Source organism: Salvelinus fontinalis, chromosome 24, assembly GCF_029448725.1.
Source record: "Salvelinus fontinalis isolate EN_2023a chromosome 24, ASM2944872v1, whole genome shotgun sequence".
Taxonomy (NCBI): domain Eukaryota; kingdom Metazoa; phylum Chordata; class Actinopteri; order Salmoniformes; family Salmonidae; genus Salvelinus; species Salvelinus fontinalis.
Genome location: NC_074688.1, coordinates 38,467,426 through 38,487,425, shown reverse-complemented (window position 1 = coordinate 38,487,425; position 20,000 = coordinate 38,467,426). Strand labels below are relative to the sequence as shown.

The window sequence follows — 20,000 nt, the reverse complement described above, 5'->3', positions numbered from 1 at the left end:
GAATGATGACAGGCCCTACTGCCCGTAAACACACAGTCCAGTTCAAAGTGAATGATGGGTGGTCTGTGTGATATGGCTTATTTGCATATAGGCCCCCTGTAGCTCTGGTTGGCTCTGGCGCACCATTCCTGGAGTAGACAGATGTTTTTATTTAGGTTTTATTTACTGCAGTGGCTATTAATTGTCCAAACGCACGGCTGCTTCCCCACTCTATATTACTATTAAATTTTGCTTTAATCGACGTTTTTTCCTTAACATTTTATGAAAATGTGAAAATGGGTGCGGGGTGTATTTTTAAACAGATTTAAATAAGGTTTAATGTTGCTTAAACGATACTCATCAGTTGCTTCTCTGTTCTCTTGCTGCTTTCAACATAGCCCCGTTGGACATGCTTTTCATATGAATATCGACAGGGACGACGGGAGAATATAGACATGCAAAGTTCCCAAAATAGTGCTTCCTTTTTCCAAATCCGGGAAGAGACAAACAGAAATGTCCCCCAGTCGTCTGAATTGTATGACCTATTTGTTCCCGTGTTGAATGTGTTATGTGACGTTCTTGCTGTGTGGAATCATGAGGGAATTATGTTAGTCTCGTTTCTCCCGGCGACGCCCCTGGGAATCGTCTGTGTGTGTGTTTCCAAGGCAACTTAACTGATCAAGCACAGACTGGAAACAAAGGATGGTTGTTATCGGGAGTGTCACCCTAATGAATAATTTATAATGACGTGAATGATGTAGGACTATTTATTTCTATAGGCTAGGATAGGCTGTGTCCGTGAGGACTGGAGAGACCCTAGTCAGCAGTACTTTCTATAGGCTAGGATAGGCTGTGTCTGTGAGGACTGGAGAGACAGGTGTGTGACTGTCCTCTTTTAACCCCCCCCCCCCCCCCACCTAATGTCCCCTTCTCTATTAACTTATGTTACACACACACACACACACACACTGAACAAAGGAGCACAGAAACACCCAGGCCACTGATTCAGGTCAGAAATAGACAGGGAGGCCACACAATAGCTGCAAGCATCAAAACGCTGGGAGACAGTCAGACACGCATGTATTCATCACAGTAACAAGCCCTTGTTTTAGGGGGTGTTCTTTGGGCATCTGTGTGCTCTGTGGTATGTAGGAGGTGGGCCGGAGGAAGGGGAGAGAAATCTGACCCTGGTAGGAGAGTGACACGATCCTCTCAGAGAAGGGGGCTCTGAAGTCCTCTCAAATAACTAGGGCTGGGTAATATGGCATTAATATAGTATCAATGTATTTTTCAAAATTGATGGTATTTTATGTTTTTGAATAATACATGTTCAACATTTACTTTATGAGCAGTACGTGACCCTGGGGGTGGCAACACATACATTCTAAGTGATTTCAATGTGTCTTTTTTCATTCTTTATGTGTTTTTATATTCTTCAATTCGACATCAACCAAAAAAATAATTTCCTGCAATTTCTTGCACTCAGTTGAGATCGTTTCCACACTGCCACGTAGGGCTGCACGATATGGGCCAAAAAATGTAGGACTTATTTTTAACAAACTGTTGTAATAGCAATTTGACTTGTGATTTTAGAGCAAAACACTTGGGTGAACTGTTGGAATCATGGAAATAGAATGTTTATTCTAATTCTATAGTTAGAATATAGTAGTGGGCACTTTGAATACAGTGTTTGACATGACGACAAATGAAAATGCCAGGGAGGAGTTATTGTGGCAGGGTAGGAACCAAAGTGTTGGTCAGTGTTTCCTAGGAGAGCCTATAATCTTTGGCTACATTACATGTTTCAACATGTAGCCAACAAATTCATTCTTCGCCTGTTCCTCTTTAGGTTTAGAAGATACCGTTGCACAAACAACCTGCTGATTTAGACCTACACCATCACTGGTATCAGGCTGTATAGCTAGCTACGCTTGATCTGATTCAGTACATTTTTTGCTATCTAGAAAACTAACTTAGCAATTAGCATTAGCGGCTAATGGGATTTAGCAAAGGATCTGTTTGCAGATGTAAGAAACAAACTAATAGTGTAATTGTAGAACACTTGTGGATTTATATTAAGAAGCAAAGTGAAAACAACATTGTTGCATGTGCTGACCATGCAGACTGTCCATGCAGACTGTCCATGCAGACTGTCCATGCAGACTGACCATGCAGACTGTCCATGCAGACTGTCCATGCAGACTGTCCATGCAGACTGTCCATGCAGACTGTCCATGCAGACTGACCATGCAGACTGACCATGCAGACTGACCATGCAGACTGTCCATGCAGACTGTCCATGCAGACTGACCATGCAGACTGACCATGCAGACTGACCATGCAGACTGACCATGCAGACTGACCATGCAGACTGTCCATGCAGACTGACCATGCAGACTGACCATGCAGACTGAAGGCAAGCATCTCCTGATGGAGTAACAGCAAATGCGCTCCTTGAGTGACGGGGGGCGGTGCTAGGTGACGGGGGGCGGTGCTAGGTGACGGGGGGCGGTGACGGGGGTCGGTGCTAGGTGACGGGGGGCGGTGCTAGGTGACGGGGGGCGGTGCTAGGTGACGGGGGGCGGTGCTAGGTGACGGGGGGCGGTGCTAGGTGACGGGGGGCGATGCTAGGTGACGGGGGGCGGTGCTAGGTGACGGGGGGCGGTGCTAGGTGACGGGGGGCGGTGCTAGGTGACGGGGGGCGATGCTAGGTGACGGGGGGCGGTGCTAGGTGACGGGGGGCGGTGACGGGGGGCGGTGCTAGGTGACGGGGGCGGTGCTAGGTCTGTGTGGAGAGAGAGGGGGATGACTCAAGTGGGGATGTGAACTATAGAAATGGATGTTATACACGGCGTATCACATTTTAACAAACCAAACATTCAAATACCGTTCTAGAAGGTAAAGTAAAAACCCAAACCGGTCCTTGTATCAATACTGGTATATAGTAAAGTATGGTACACCGCCCAGCCCTACAAATATCCCTGTGATACAAAACATTAGAAACACCTGCTCTTTCCATGACAGATTGACCAGGTGAATCCAGCTCTAAGATCCCTTATTGATGTCACTTGTTAAATCCACTTCAGTCAGTGTAGATGAAGGCGAGGAGACGGGTTAAAGAAGGATTTTTAATCCTTGAGACAAATGAGACATGGATTGTGTATGTGTGCCATTCAGAGGGTGAATGGGCATGACTAAATATTGAAGTGCCTTTGAACGGGGTAGGGTAGTAGGTGCCAGGTGCACCGGTTTGAGTGTCAAGAACTGCAATGCTGCTGGGTGTTTCACGCTCAACAGTTTCCCGTGTGTATCAAGCAGTGGAGGCTCATCAGAGGAGGAAGGGGAGGACCATCCTCAGTGAATTTCATAAAAATTGTGAAACATTAAAGTTATCCTTTTTAGATAAAACTATGCTAAATATATTCACGTCACCAAATAATTAAAACACACTGTTTTGTAATGAAGGTCTACAGTAGCCTTAATAGCACCATGGTGTAGCCTGAGGTCAGCTAGTTTCTGTCCTCCTCTGGGTAACATTGACTTCAATACAAAACCTAGGAGGCTCATGGTTCTCACCCCCTTCCATAGACTTATACAGTAAATATGACAACTTCTGGAGGACGTCCTCCAACCTATCCGAGCTCTTGCAGCGTGAACTGACATGTTGTCCACCCAATCAAAGGATCAGAGAATGAATCTAGTACTGAAAGCATCAGCTACAGCTAGCTAGCACTGCAGTGCATAAAATGTGGTGAGTAGTTGACTCAAAGAGAGAAAGACAATAGTTGAACAGTTTTGAACAAATTTAATTTCTTCCAAAATGAAGAAGCAAGAGAGAGAGAGAAGCTGTATTTGGTTGTTTTTTGAACTTTCACTTAGCTAGCGAATGCAGCTAACTAATTTGGTCTACTCCAACACCCGGTTAAAACAGAGAGGGATGTTATATTAGCTAGCTGGCTATGGCTACCCAACACTGGAACTCTTCCAAGTCCAAGATAAGCTTTTGGTCTTATTAATTTATTGCCACGGGGCCTGCCAGTGTAACTGCTATACTGCTTTCTGACTGTACACTGTACTGTGTGGTTCTCTCCACCTGTGCACCTACGTTGCAAACTTTCATTCATAGGCTACTGTAGGTTGTAGCAACCTCATGATGGGTACAAGAACAATTCAAGTATCATGTAGTAGCCTAAACCTATCGATGTTACATTGAGCTGGGTGAATGGAATATGAATGACAGTCATCCATCTACTGCATCTACTGCATCTGCATCTTGCCTATGCCGTTCTGTACCATCACTCATTCATATATCTTTATGTACATATTATTTATCCCTTTACACTTGTGTGTCTATAAGGTAGTAGTTGTGGAATTCTTAGGTTAGATTACTCGTTGGTTATTACTGCATTGTCGGAACTAGAAGCACAAGCATTTCGCTACACTCGCATTAACATCTGCTAACCATGTGTATGTGCCAAATGAAATTAGATTTGATCCTATATGCCATAATATAGGCCATGCTCATAATATATTTGTTTTGAAATCATCCTCCCTCATCTTAAATGGCACCGACCGCCACTGGTATCAAGAATGGTCCAAGGACATCCAGCCAACTTGAGCTACAAAGGATCCTTCCATGGACCAGCTTTGAATAGCCAACCTAAAGAGCCTAGAGATCAGATGACTTCAGACCAGGTTAGACTCGTCCACATCAGACCAGGTTAGACTCGTCCACATCAGACCAGGTTAGACTCGTCCACATCAGACCAGGTTAGACCCGTCCACAGCAGACCAGGTTAGACTCGTCCACATCAGACCAGGTTAGACTCGTCCACATCAGACCAGGTTAGACTCGTCCACATCAGACCAGGTTAGACCCGTCCACATCAGACCAGGTTAGACGCGTCCACATCAGACCAGGTTAGACGCGTCCACATCAGACCAGGTTAGACCCGTCCACATCAGACCAGGTTAGACCCGTCCACATCAGACCAGGTTAGACCCGTCCACATCAGACCAGGTTAGACCCGTCCACATCAGACCAGGTTAGACCCGTCCACATCAGACCAGGTTAGACCCGTCCACATCAGACCAGGTTAGACCCGTCCACATCAGACCAGGTTAGACCCGTCCGCATCAGACCAGGTTAGACCCGTCCGCATCAGACCAGGTTAGACTCGTCCAGATGAGTCTGTCTGCTTCATTATTCAGCCAGCAGGAGACCACCTCAGTACTTTACTAAGCTGTACTCTTCATGGACTGTACAGAGTGTTCTTGGTAATGTTGATTCAGGAAGACAGGATGTAGTGTGTTTATAATTCATCTGTGTGAATAATTCATTTAACTTCATCTTTACTGAGTGCCTGACACCATAATGACACAGTGCAGTCGAGCAATGATGACATCGCAACAATGGCCCAATTGCAGTGTTCTGTGGCTGGTATTGAATATACTTATTTTAAGGGAGTGAGCTGAGACGCTCCAGGAAAAAGTTAACCCTCCCCAAATCCTAACCTAACCTACAGACTAAACGGACCTTCGATGAGTGTCAGTAGGGACAACTTCCTCCTCCTCCCAGCCAAATAGACAGACAGATAGCCAGACTGACAGGGAGGGGAAATTCCAGATGACTAGGGGAGGCGGGATGCACATCCCAGTCATCCATCTTACTGTGTCTACCCTGTTGACCGATGAGCTGTTAAACACGGAGGCCCTGGCATACACATGTGCATGATAAACAGTCAATAGTGCATAACAGGTCTTTCCAATGTGTAGACCTTCAGCATGCTTCCTGCTAGTTGTAAATAACTAATTAGTCTGTTCAGCCAAATTAGAAACGGGCTGATTTAAAAAACGTTTTATTTTTTTAATTTTTTATAAATGGGTTTAGTGGAAACTTAGGGCACTCAAGGTTCTCAGGGTCCTTCACAGAACTGGGGGTGGGGCTGGGGGAAGTAGGGCGGGGGTGACTGTCCAGGGCCCATTACCCACAAAACATCTCCGAGTAGGATTGCTGATCTAGAATCCGTTTGGACTTTTAGATCATAAATGAATAAGATTGTATGTCCCGACCTAATCAGAGTGGATACGGGCCCCGACCTAAGCCGAGTGGATACGGGCCCCGACCTAAGCCGAGTGGATACGGGCCCCGACCTAAGCCGAGTGGATACGGGCCCCGACCTAAGCCGAGTGGATACGGGCCCCGACCTAAGCCGAGTGGATACGGGCCCCGACCCAAGCCGAGTGGATACGGGCCCCGACCCAAGCCGAGTGGATACGGGCCCCGACCCAAGCCGAGTGGATACGGGCCCCGACCCAAGCCGAGTGGATACGGGCCCCGACCCAAGCCGAGTGGATACGGGCCCCGACCCAAGCCGAGTGGATACGGGCCCCGACCCAAGCCGAGTGGATACGGGCCCCGACCCAAGCCGAGTGGATACGGGCCCCGACCCAAGCCGAGTGGATACGGGCCCCGACCCAAGCCGAGTGGATACGGGCCCCGACCCAAGCCGAGTGGATACGGGCCCCGACCCAAGCCGAGTGGATACGGGCCCCGACCCAAGCCGAGTGGATACGGGCCCCGACCCAAGCCGAGTGGATACGGGCCCCGACCCAAGCCGAGTGGATACGGGCCCCGACCCAAGCCGAGTGGATACGGGCCCCGACCCAAGCCGAGTGGATACGGGCCCCGACCCAAGCCGAGTGGATACGGGCCCCGACCCAAGCCGAGTGGATACGGGCCCCGACCCAAGCCGAGTGGATACGGGCCCCGACCCAAGCCGAGTGGATACGGGCCCCGACCCAAGCCGAGTGGATACGGGCCCCGACCCAAGCCGAGTGGATACGGGCCCCGACCCAAGCCGAGTGGATACGGGCCCCGACCCAAGCCGAGTGGATACGGGCCCCGACCCAAGCCGAGTGGATACGGGCCCCGACCCAAGCCGAGTGGATACGGGCCCCGACCCAAGCCGAGTGGATACGGGCCCCGACCCAAGCCGAGTGGATACGGGCCCCGACCCAAGCCGAGTGGATACGGGCCCCGACCCAAGCCGAGTGGATACGGGCCCCGACCCAAGCAGGGGCAGTCAAATAAGTGTACACAGAAGCGCACACACCACTGTGGTAGTCAGTGTCATCATGTCTTCCTGATCTTAAGTGTATCTATTTTTAGCCAGGAGCCTTGCAGGTAGAGCCATCTGTACAGGATGTCCATTCTGTCCTAGTGTGCTGTACTGTAGTTTACTGTGCTGTAGTGTGATGTAGTGTGCTGTAATGTATTGTAGTGTGCTGTTGTGTAATGTATTGTAGTGTGCTGTTGTGTAATGTAGTGTGGTGTAATGTACTCTAGTGTGCTGTGGTGTGATGTGGTGTATTGTAATGTACTCTAGTGTGCTGTGGTGTAATGTAGTGTGCTGTAGTGTAATGTACTCTAGTGTGCTGTGGTGTAGTGTGCTCTAGTGTCTTGTGCTGTAGTGTAATGTACTCTAGTGTATTGTGTTGTAGTATAGTGTAATGTACTCTAGTGTGTTGTGGTGTAGTGTAATGTACTCTAGTGTGCTGTGGTGTAATGTACTCTAGTGTGCTGTGGTGTAATGTACTCTAGTGTGCTGTGGTGTAATGTACTCTAGTGTGCTGTGGTGTAATGTACTCTAGTGTATTGTAGTGTGTTGTGGTGTAATGTACTCTAGTGTGCTGTGGTGTATTGTACTCTAGTGTATTGTGTTGTAGTGTAATGTACTCTAGTGTATTGTGGTGTAGTGTAATGTACTCTAGTGTATTGTGGTGTAGTGTAATGCACTCTAGTGTATTGTGGTGTAGTATAGTATAATGTACTCTAGTGTATTGTGGTGTAGTATAGTATAATGTACTCTAGTGTATTGTGTTGTAGTATAGTATAATGTACTCTAGTGTATTGTGTTGTAGTATAGTATAATGTACTCTATTGTGTTGTAGTGTGCTCCACTGCATCTCTACAGGGCTTTTGTCTAGCTAACTGACAGTGTGTGGATTTGCATGTTCCCAGAGATACACACTTCACTAGGTATCTAATCAGAAACCACTGACTCATGCTCTAAGGCCATGCAATGGGACCGTGGGGGGTGAGGTTGCTCTCAATGTGAAAAATGTGCTATGAACCAGGTTGATGTGGTCAAACAGGCTCATGCCAGTGTGTGGGTTAACCTACACGATGTAAATCAACAGTATAGATTTAATACGGTGTGTTTATCAGTGTACTCGGTGACTCTGGGATATGATCCATTCTAAACGGTTTCTTCTATGTCTTTCAGGATGTGAGAAAACAGGTGGCTCCCCTGCTCAAGAGTTTCCAGGGAGAGGTAAGACTTCTATCTCTCTTTGTATTACGTAGATGTACTGTTTGAGTAGCATCTTGTATTGCAGTACATAGATGTACTGTTTGAGTAGCATCTTGTATTGCAGTACATAGATGTACTGTTTGAGTAGCATCTTGTATTGCAGTACATAGATGTACTGTTTGAGTAGCATCTTGTATTGCAGTACATAGATGTACTGTTTGAGTAGCATCTTGTATTGCAGTACATAGATGTACTGTTTGAGTAGCATCTTGTATTGCAGTACATAGATGTACTGTTTGAGTAGCATCTTGTATTGCAGTACATATATGTACTGTGTGTTGCATCTTGTATTGCAGTACATAGATGTACTGTGTGAGTTGCATCTTGTATTGCAGTACATACACTACCGGTCAAAAGTTTGTAAACACCTACTCATTCAAGGGTTTTTCTTTATTTGGACTATTTTCTACATTGTAGAATAATAGTGAAGATATCAAAACTATGAAATAACACATATGGAATCATGTAGTAACCAAAAAAAGTATTAAACAAATCAAAATATATTTGAGATTCTTCAAATAGTCACCCTTTGCCTCGATGACAGCTTTGCACACTCTTGGCATTCTCTCAACCAGCTTCACCTGGAATGCTTTCCCAACAGTCTTGAAGGAGTATCCACATATGTTGAGCACTTGTTGGCTGCTTTTCCTTCACGCTGCAGTCCAACTCATCCCAAACCATCTCATTTGGGTTGAGGTCAGGTGATTGTGGAGGCCAGGTCATCTGATGCAGCACTTCATCACTCTCCTTCTTGGTCAAATAGCCCTTACACAGCTTGGATGTGTGTTGGGTCATTGTCCATCCCGGAGTCGCCTCTTCACTGTTGACGTTGAGACTGGTGTTTTGCGGGTACTATTTAATGAAGCTGCCAGATGAGGACTTGTGAGGCGTCTGTTTCTCAAACTAAACACTAATGTACTTGTCCTCTTACTTAGTTGTGCACCGGGGCCTCCCACTCCTCTTTCTATTCTGGTTAGAGTCAGAAGGGAGTAGTACACAGAGTTGTACGAGATCTTCAGTTTCTTGCCAATTTCTCACTTGGAATAGCCTTCATTTCTCAGAACAAGAATAGACTGACGAGTTTCAGAAGAAAGGTCTTTGTTTCTCACCATTTTGAGCCTGCAATCGAACCCACAAATGCTATTGCTCCAGATACTCAACTAGTCTAAAGAAGGAACGTTTTATTGCTTCTTTAACCAGAACAACAGTTTTCAGCTGTGCTAACATAATTGCAAAAGGATCCATTATGATCAATTAGCCTTTTAAAATTATACATTTGGATTAGCTAACACAACTTGCCATTGGAACACAGGAGTGATGGTTGCTGATAATGGACCTCTGTACGCCTATGTAGATATTTCATTAAAATAATCTGCCGTTTCCAGCTACAAAAGATATTTACAACACTAACAATGTCTACACTGTATTTCTGATCAATTTGATGTTATTTTAATGGACAAAAAAATTGCTTTTCTTTCAAAAACAAGGACATTTCTTATTAACCCCAAACTTTGAAAGGTAGTGTAGATGTACTGTGTGTAACCTATTGTATTGCAGTACGTACAGTGGGGAGAACAAGTATTTGAGACACTGCCGATTTTGCAGGTTTTCCTACTCACAAAGCATGTAGAGGTCTGTAATTTTTATCATAGGTACACTTCAACTGCGAGAGACGGAATCTAAAACAAAAATCCAGAAAATCACATTGTATGATTTTTAAGTAATTAATTAGCATTTTATTGCATGACATAAGTATTTGATCACCTACCAACCAGTAAGAATTCTGTCTCTCACAGACCTGTTAGTTTTTCTTTAAGAAGCCCTCCTGTTCTCCACCTGTATTAACTGCACCTGTTTGAACTCGTTACCTGTATAAAAGACACCTGTCCACACACTCAATCATACAGACTCTAACCTCTCCACAATGGCCAAGACCAGAGAGCTATGTAAGGACATCAGGGATAACATTGTAGACCTGCACAAGGCTGAGATTGGCTACAGGACAATAGACAAGAAGCTTGGTGAGAAGGCAACAACTGTTGGCGCAATTATTAGAAAATGGAAGAAGTTCAAGATGACGGTCAATCACCCTCGGACTGGGGCTCCATGCAAGATCTCACCTCGTGGGGCATCAATGATCATGAGGAAGGTGAGGGATCAGCCCAGAACTACACGGCAGGACCTGGTCAATGACCTGAAGAGAGCTGGGACTACAGTCTCAAAGAAAACCATTAGTAACACACTACGCCGTCATGGATTAAAATCCTGCAGCGCACGCAAGGTCCCCCTGCTCAAGCCAGCGCATGTCCAGGCCCGTCTGAAGTTTGCCAATGACCATCTGGATGATCCAGAGGAGGAATGGGAGAAGGTCATGTGGTCTGATGAGACAAAAATAGAGCTTTTTGGTCTAAACTCCACTCGCCGTGTTTGTAGGAAGAAGAAGGATGAGTACAACCCCAAGAACACCCTCCCAACCGTGAAGCATGGAGGTGGAAACATCATTCTTTGGGGATGCTTTTCTGCAAAGGGGACAGGATGACTGCACCGTATTGAGGGGAGGATGGATGGGGCCATGTATCGCGAGATCTTGGCCAACAACCTCCTTCCCTCAGTAAGAGCATTGAAGATGGGTCGTGGCTGGGTCTTCCAGCATGACAACGACCTGAAACACACAGCCAGGGCAACTAAGGAGTGGCTCCGTAAGAAGCATCTCAAGGTCCTGGAGTGGCCTAGCCAGTCTCCAGACCTGAACCCAATAGAACATCTTTGGAGGGAGCTGAAAGTCCGTATTGCCCAGCGACAGCCCCGAAACCTGAAGGATCTGGAGAAGGTCTGTATGGAGGAGTGGGCCAAAATCCCTGCTGCAGTGTGCGCAAACCTGGTCAAGAACTACAGGAAACGTATGATCTCTGTAATTGCAAACAAAGGTTTCTGTACAAAATATTAAGTTCTGCTTTTCTGATGTATCAAATACTTATGTCATGCAATAAAATGCAAATTAATTACTTAATCATACAATGCGATTTTCTGGATTTTTGTTTTAGATTCTGTCTCTCACAGTTTAACTGTACCTATGATAAAAAATGACAGACCTCTACATGCTTTGTAAGTAGGAAAACCTGCAAAATCGTCAGAACAAATACTTGTTCTCCCCACTGTAGATGTACTGTGAGTAACCTCTTGTATTGCAGTACATAGATGTATTGTGTGAGTATCAGACGTAAGAAGCTCAGGCAATCTCACCAAACAGTTCAAACTATGCCAAGTTTTTTTTCTACTGTCTCCTGTTTTTGTCATCTCTTCTCATTTCCTCGCTCTCTTCTCATTTCCTCGCTCTCTTCTCATTTCCTCGCTCTCTTCTCGCTCTCTTCTCGCTCTCTTCTCGCTCTCTTCTCGCTCTCTTCTCGCTCTCTTCTCGCTCTCTTCTCGCTCTCTTCTCGCTCTCTTCTCATTTCCTCACTCTTCTCGCTCTCTTCTCACTCGCTCTTTCGCACGCTCTCTCTGTGTCTCTCTCTCTCTCTGTTTCTCTCTCTGTCTCTCTGTCTCTCGCTGCCCCTAGCCATGTTTAAATTGCTTCTTGTGAAAAGAGACACGACAAAAACCCTGGCATCAGCCAATCACAGCCCACTAATCTTAATTTGTGTCATTCTGCATGGCTGCTCGTTTCTAGGGGGATGTTGCTTTTTATTTGAGGTTTTTATAAATCACTCATTTGTTTCCAGTGGTAACTCTGTAGTTGATGGGTTAATCAATACTGAAGCAATAATTCCCATATCAAGGCGTTTTCTCTTTCTGTGTGTGTATTTTGTGTTCGAAGACTTTTCTTGGTTATTCCCCTTGGAGTCAATTATGCCTAGTTTCAGCGTAACGCCTATTTGTCCTCTCCTTTTTGGGTGTCAAAGGGCGTGTGTGGAAGTTGCTGTTGTAAACTTGGGTGTTATGGGGGATGGAGTGAGTGGATATTCTAGTTTTACCCAATGATTTCACCTTCCTGAGCCAGACACACACACACACCGACACACACACACACACACCGACACACACACACACACACCGACACACACACACCGACACACACACCGACACACCGACACACACACCGACACACCGACACACACACCGTCACACACACACACACCGTCACACACACACACACCGTCACACACACACACACACACCCCGACACACAGATACCGTGACAAGGCTGCCTTGCCGCAGGGCAGAGAATATGCCAGTGTAACATTGGGTTGTGGTTGTTCTTTCTCAGTGGCCAGTCATTATTTGAATGTGCTGTTATTACAGGGGCTTCACAGTCTGCTGGGGAGTATCGACGTGCTGCAGCTGTAGGGGTGTTATTCAACTTGTCAGCTATTTTCCGCTGTACTTACTGCTCGCACACACGTTTGAACCCCCACCTCGGTGACTTATATTCTGATTGTTAGGCCTAATCATTGTGCCCTTACCCTGTCAAATAGACATGTGTAATAGTGTTAATATGATGTTGTAATTCCTCATGTTTCAACCTTGATAGGTGTTTTGGACCTGGTGTGGTCAACCCTGTTATCCAGTGGTCTATAGACCTGGTCAACCCTGTTATCCAGTGGTCTATAGACCTGGTCAACTCTGTTATCCAGTGATCTATGGACCTGGTCAACCCTGTTATCCAGTGGTCTATAGACCTGGTCAACCCTGTTATCCAGTGGTCTATAGACCTGGTCAACCCTGTTATGCAGTGGTCTATAGACCTGGTCAACCCTGTTATGCAGTGGTCTATAGACCTGGTCAACCCTGTTATCCAGTGGTCTATAGACCTGGTCAACCCTGTTATGCAGTGGTCTATAGACCTGGTCAACCCTGTTATCCAGTGGTCTATAGACCTGGTCAACCCTGTTATGCAGTGGTCTATAGACCTGGTCAACCCTGTTATGCAGTGGTCTATAGACCTGGTCAACCTTGTTATGCAGTGGTCTATAGACCTGGTCAACCCTGTTATCCAGTGGTCTATAGACCTGGTCAACCCTGTTATCCAGTGGTCTATAGACCTGGTCAACCCTGTTATCCAGTGGTCTATAGACCTGGTCAACCCTGTTATCCAGTGGTCTATAGACCTGGTCAACCCTGTTATCCAGTGGTCTATAGACCTGGTCAACCCTGTTATCCAGTGGTCTATAGACCTGGTCAACCCTGTTATCCAGTGGTCTATAGACCTGGTCAACCCTGTTATCCAGTGTTCTATAGACCTGGTCAACCCTGTTATCCAGTGTTCTATAGACCTGGTCAACCCTGTTATCCAGTGGTCTATAGACCTGGTCAACCCTGTTATGCAGTGGTCTATAGACCTGGTCAACCCTGTTATCCAGTGGTCTATAGACCTGGTCAACCCTGTTATCCAGTGGTCTATAGACCTGGTCAACCCTGTTATCCAGTGGTCTATAGACCTGGTCAACCCTGTTATGCAGTGGTCTATAGACCTGGTCAACCCTGTTATGCAGTGGTCTATAGACCTGGTCAACCCTGTTATCCAGTGGTCTATAGACCTGGTCAACCCTGTTATCCAGTGGTCTATAGACCTGGTCAACCCTGTTATCCAGTGGTCTATAGACCTGGTCAACCCTGTTATCCAGTGGTCTATAGACCTGGTCAACCCTGTTATCCAGTGGTCTATAGACCTGGTCAACCCTGTTATCCAGTGGTCTATAGACCTGGTCAACCCTGTTATCCAGTGGTCTATAGACCTGGTCAACCCTGTTATCCAGTGGTCTATAGACCTGGTCAACCCTGTTATCCAGTGGTCTATAGACCTGGTCAACCCTGTTATCCAGTGATCTGTGATCTGTAGCCCTGTTGTTGTCAACCCTGTTATCCAGTGGTCTATAGACCTGGTCAACCCTGTTATCCAGTGATCTGTGATCTGTAGCCCTGTTGTTGTCAACCCTGTTATCCAGTGGTCTATAGACCTGGTCAATCCTGTTATCCAGTGATCTGTGATCTGTAGCCCTGTTGTTGTCAACCCTGTTATCCAGTGGTCTATAGACCTGGTCAACCCTGTTATCCAGTGGTCTATGGACCTGGTCAACCCTGTTATCCAGTGGTCTATGGACCTGGTCAACCCTGTTATCCAGTGGTCTATGGACCTGGTCAACCCTGTTATCCAGTGGTCTATAGACCTGGTCAACCCTGTTATCCAGTGGTCTATGGACCTGGTCAACCCTGTTATCCAGTGATCTGTGATCTGTAGCCCTGTTGTTGTCAACCCTGTTATCCAGTGGTCTATAGACCTGGTCAACCCTGTTATCCAGTGATCTATAGACCTGGTCAACCTTGTTATCCAGTGGTCTATAGACCTGGTCAACCCTGTTATCCAGTGGTCTATAGACCTGGTCAACCCTGTTATCCAGTGGTCTATAGACCTGGTCAACCCTGTTATCCAGTGATCTATAGACCTGGTCAACCCTGTTATCCAGTGGTCTATAGACCTGGTCAACCCTGTTATCCAGTGGTCTATAGACCTGGTCAACCTTGTTATCCAGTGGTCTATAGACCTGGTCAACCCTGTTATCCAGTGGTCTATGGACCTGGTCAACCCTGTTATCCAGTGATCTGTAGACCTGGTCAACCCTGTTATCCAGTGATCTGTAGACCTGGTCAACCCTGTTATCCAGTGATCTGTAGACCTGGTCAACCCTGTTATCCAGTGATCTATAGACCTGGTCAACCCTGTTATCCAGTGGTCTATAGACCTGGTCAACCCTGTTATCCAGTGGTCTATAGACCTGGTCAACCCTGTTATCCAGTGATCTATAGACCTGGTCAACCCTGTTATCCAGTGGTCTATAGACCTGGTCAACCCTGTTATCCAGTGGTCTATAGACCTGGTCAACCCTGTTATCCAGTGGTCTATAGACCTGGTCAACCCTGTTATCCAGTGGTCTATAGACCTGGTCAACCCTGTTATCCAGTGTTCTATAGACCTGGTCAACCCTGTTATCCAGTGGTCTATAGACCTGGTCAACCCTGTTATCCAGTGATCTATAGACCTGGTCAACCCTGTTATCCAGTGGTCTATAGACCTGGTCAACCCTGTTATCCAGTGATCTGTAGCCCTGTTGTTGATGAACCTTCCCTGTCTGTGGCGTTGGATTCCTACATCACTGTGTGTGGTAAACCCTGTAATCTAGTACTCTGACCCAGACGGGGGATTTGTGCAATATTGTATGTTTGGTAACAGAAACCAAACCTAATATATCTCTCTGTCTTGATTTGTCATTGAAAAGTGGATTTCTCTGGGTCATGATGAGAATCAAATAGACTTTGTGTGTGTGTGTATGGACATTTTTGTGGTTCCTGCAGGTCCATTGATCAGATAAGAATTTCCATTATCCTAACCCTCAGACTTCATTATCCTAACCATCAGACTTAATTTTCCATTATCCTAACCCTAAGACTCCGCTTCAGACCCTTTGCTATGAGACTAGAAATTGATCTCAGGTTCATTCTGTTTCAATTGATCATCCTTGAGATGTTTCTACAACTTGATTGGGAGTCCACCTGTGGTAAATTCAATTGATTGGACATGATTTGGAAGGGCACACACCTGTCTATATAAGATCCCACAGTGCATATCAGAGCAAAAACCAAGCAATGAGGTCAAAGGAATTGTCCGTAGAGCTCAGATGGGATTGTGTCGAGGCACAGATCTGGGGAAGGGTACCAAAAAATATCTGCAGCATTGAAGGTCCCCAAGAACACAGGGGCATTCTTAAATGGAAGAAGTTTGGAACCACCAAGATTCTTCCTTGGTCAGGGAGGTGAACAAGAACCCGATGGTTACTGACAGAGCTCCAGAGTTCCTCTGTGGAGATGGGAGAACCTTCCAGAAGGACAACCATCTCTGCAGCACTCCATCAATCAGGCCTTTATGGTAGTGGCCAGGCGGAAGCCACTCCTCAGTAAAAGGCACATGACAGCCCGCTTGGAGTTTACCAAATGGCTCCTGAAGACTTACTCAGACCATGAGTAACAAGATTCTCTGGTCTGAGGAAACCAAGACTGAATTCTTTGGCCTGAATGCCAAGTGTCCTGTCTGGAGGAAACCTGGCACCATCCGTACGGTGAAGCATGGTGGTGGCAGCATCATGCTGTGGGGATGTTTTTCAGCGGCAGGGAGACTAGTCAGGATCAAGGGAAAGATGAACAGAGCAAAGTACAGAGAGATTGTTGATCTCGGGATCCAACAGGACAATGACCCTAAGCACACAGCCAAGACAACGCAGGAGTTGCTTCGGGAACAAGTTTCTGAATGTCCTTAAGCAGCCCAGCCAGAGCCTGTACTTGAACCCGATCGAACGCCTATGGGTAGACAATAGCTGTGCAGCAACACTCCCCATCCAACCTGACAGAGCTTGAGAGGATCTGCAGAGAAGAATGGGAGAAACCCCCCAAATACGTGTGCCAAGCTTGTAGCGTCATACCCAAAATAATTGAGGCTGTAATCACTGGCAAAGGTGCTTCAACAAAGTACTGAGTAAAGGGTCTGAATACTTATGTAAATGGTGTATTTAAGTTTGTTTATTTGTACATTCGAAAAGGTATTTGGACACCTTGACTTTTTATATTTGCCTTTGACGTTGGAGCACACAGACTGGCGCGGTCCGCCAAAGGCGCAGACAGACTGGCGCGGTCCGCCAGAGAATAAAAAGCATTATTTTACATTGGATTTTTTTGTTGTTGTGTGGGGGACAATTTGTTCGGGGAAATAAATTGTATTGATCAGCTTTTGTTAAAATGTTTTGCCTAAAGCCTTCATGTACCAGCCAACGGAAACCCTGGTGTGTGTGTGTGTGGCCGTGGGCAGCTGTTAACTGAGGTCATTGTGGTTGAGTTTTACACGGCAGAGCCAGACAGACAGACATGGTTAGCAACAGAAAGACTTCAGTCACCAGATTAACAGCTGAACAGTCTGGAGGAGAAAGAACAACTAGCTATTACAGATCATCAGCATTATTTAAAAATAGACAATTTATTCATTGAACCTTTATTTAACTAAGTCAGTTAAGAACACATTTTTATTTACAATGACAGCCTACCGGGAACAGTGGGTTGACTGCCTTGTTCAGGGGCAGACAACAGATTATTACGGTTACTGACCCAACGCTCTAACCACTAGGCTACCCTGACTCTAACCACTAGGCTACCTGCCTCTAACCACTAGGCTACCCTGCCTCTAACCACTAGGCTACCCTGCCTCTAACCACTAGGCTACCTGGCCTCTAACCACTAGGCTACCTGCCGCCTCTAACCACTAGGCTACCTGCCGCCTCTAACCACTAGGCTACCTGCCGCCTCTAACCACTAGGCTACCTGCCGCCTCTAACCACTAGGCTACCTGCCTCCTCTAACCACTAGGCCACCTGCCTCCTCTAACCACTAGGCCACCTGCCTCCTCTAACCACTAGGCCACCTGCCTCCTCTAACCACTAGGCCACCTGCCTCCTCTAACCACTAGGCCACCTGCCTCCTCTAACCACTAGGCCACCTGCCTCCTCTAACCACTAGGCCACCTGCCTCCTCTAACCACTAGGCCACCTGCCTCCTCTAACCACTAGGCTACCTGCCTCCTCTAACCACTAGGCTACCTGCCTCCTCTAACCACTAGGCTACCTGCCTCCTCTAACCACTAGGCTACCTGCCTCCTCTAACCACTAGGCTACCTGCCTCCTCTAACCACTAGGCTACCTGCCTCCTCTAACCACTAGGCTACCTGCCTCCTCTAACCACTAGGCTACCTGCCTCCTCTAACCACTAGGCTACCTGCCTCCTCTAACCACTAGGCTACCTGCCTCCTCTAACCACTAGGCTACCTGCCTCCTCTAACCACTAGGCTAGTGGTTAGAGCGTTGGGTCAGTAACCACTAGTCTACCTGCCGACCCAAATTATAGACATGCACACATGGAACTCACCAAAACGCAGCACTGCTATTAGCTGTCAGTTTGTCCATCTGCCTGTTTTGATGAAATGATTCCTCTTTTCTCCTCTCATCCTCTCCTCTTCTAATCCTATCCTCCTCTCATCCTCTCCTCTTCTAATCCTATCCTCCTCTCATCCTCTCCTCTTCTAATCCTATCCTCCTCTCATACTCTCTTCTTCTAATCCTCCTTTCAGATCGATGCCTTGAGCAAAAGAAGTAAAGAAGCGGAAGGTTCCTTCTTGAACGTCTACAAGAGATTGATAGATGTCCCAGGTAAGAGATTGATAGATGTCCCAGGTAAGAGATTGATAGATGTCCCAGGTAAGAGATTGATAGATGTCCCAGGTAAGAGATTGATAGATGTCCCAGGTAAGAGATTGATAGATGTCCCAGGTAAGAGATTGATAGATGTCCCAGGTAAGAGATTGATAGATGTCCCAGGTAAGAGATTGATAGATGTCCCAGGTAAGAGATTGATAGATGTCCCAGGTAAGAGATTGATAGATGTCCCAGGTAAGAGATTGATAGATGTCCCAGGTAAGAGATTGATAGATGTCCCAGGTAAGAGATTGATAGATGTCCCAGGTAAGAGATTGATAGATGTCCCAGGTAAGAGATTGATAGATGTCCCAGGTAAGAGATTGATAGATGTCCCAGGTAAGAGATTGATAGATGTCCCAGGTAAGAGATTGATAGATGTCCCAGGTAAGAGATTGATAGATGTCCCAGGTAAGAGATTGATAGATGTCCCAGGTAAGAGATTGATAGATGTCCCAGGTAAGAGATTGATAGATGTCCCAGGTAAGAGATGGAGATAGATGTCCCAGGTAAGAGATGGAGATAGATGTCCCAGGTAAGAGATGGAGATAGATGTCCCAGGTAAGAGATGGAGATAGATGTCCCAGGTAAGAGATGGAGATAGATGTCACAGGTAAGAGATGGAGATAGATGTCCCAGGTAAGAGATGGAGATAGATGTCCCAGGTAAGAGATGGAGAGGAGATGTCCCAGGTAAGAGATGGAGAGGAGATGTCCCAGGTAAGAGATGGAGATAGATGTCCCAGGTAAGAGATGGAGAGGAGATGTCCCAGGTAAGAGATGGAGAGGAGATGTCCCAGGTAAGAGATGGAGAGGAGATGTCCCAGGTAAGAGATGGAGAGGAGATGTCCCAGGTAAGAGATGGAGAGGAGATGTCCCAGGTAAGAGATGGAGAGGAGATGTCCCAGGTAAGAGATGGAGAGGAGATGTCCCAGGTAAGAGATGGAGAGGAGATGTCCCAGGTAAGAGATGGAGAGGAGATGTCCCAGGTAAGAGATGGAGAGGAGATGTCCCAGGTAAGAGATGGAGAGGAGATGTCCCAGGTAAGAGATGGAGAGGAGATGTCCCAGGTAAGAGATGGAGAGGAGATGTCCCAGGTAAGAGATGGAGAGGAGATGTCCCAGGTAAGAGATGGAGAGGAGATGTCCCAGGTAAGAGATGGAGAGGAGATGTCCCAGGTAAGAGATGGAGAGGAGATGTCCCAGGTAAGAGATGGAGAGGAGATGTCCCAGGTAAGAGATGGAGAGGAGATGTCCCAGGTAAGAGATGGAGAGGAGATGTCCCAGGTAAGAGATGGAGAGGAGATGTCCCAGGTAAGAGATGGAGAGGAGATGTCCCAGGTAAGAGATGGAGAGGAGATG

The 20,000-nt window shown here is 46.6% G+C and overlaps 1 protein-coding gene across 7 annotated transcripts in view; it reads left to right on the top strand.

Moving 5' to 3' along the window:
* cux1b (cut-like homeobox 1b) overlaps positions 1 to 20,000 on the top strand; it is a 184,640-nt gene that overhangs the window by 49,299 nt on the left and 115,341 nt on the right. For all 7 annotated transcript variants that reach the window (XM_055880674.1, XM_055880672.1, XM_055880669.1 and 4 more), the window contains exons 3-4: positions 8,268 to 8,315; positions 18,517 to 18,595. In XM_055880674.1, coding sequence (XP_055736649.1) covers positions 8,268 to 8,315; positions 18,517 to 18,595 — 127 coding nt within the window. The remainder of the gene's footprint in view (positions 1 to 8,267; positions 8,316 to 18,516; positions 18,596 to 20,000) is intronic.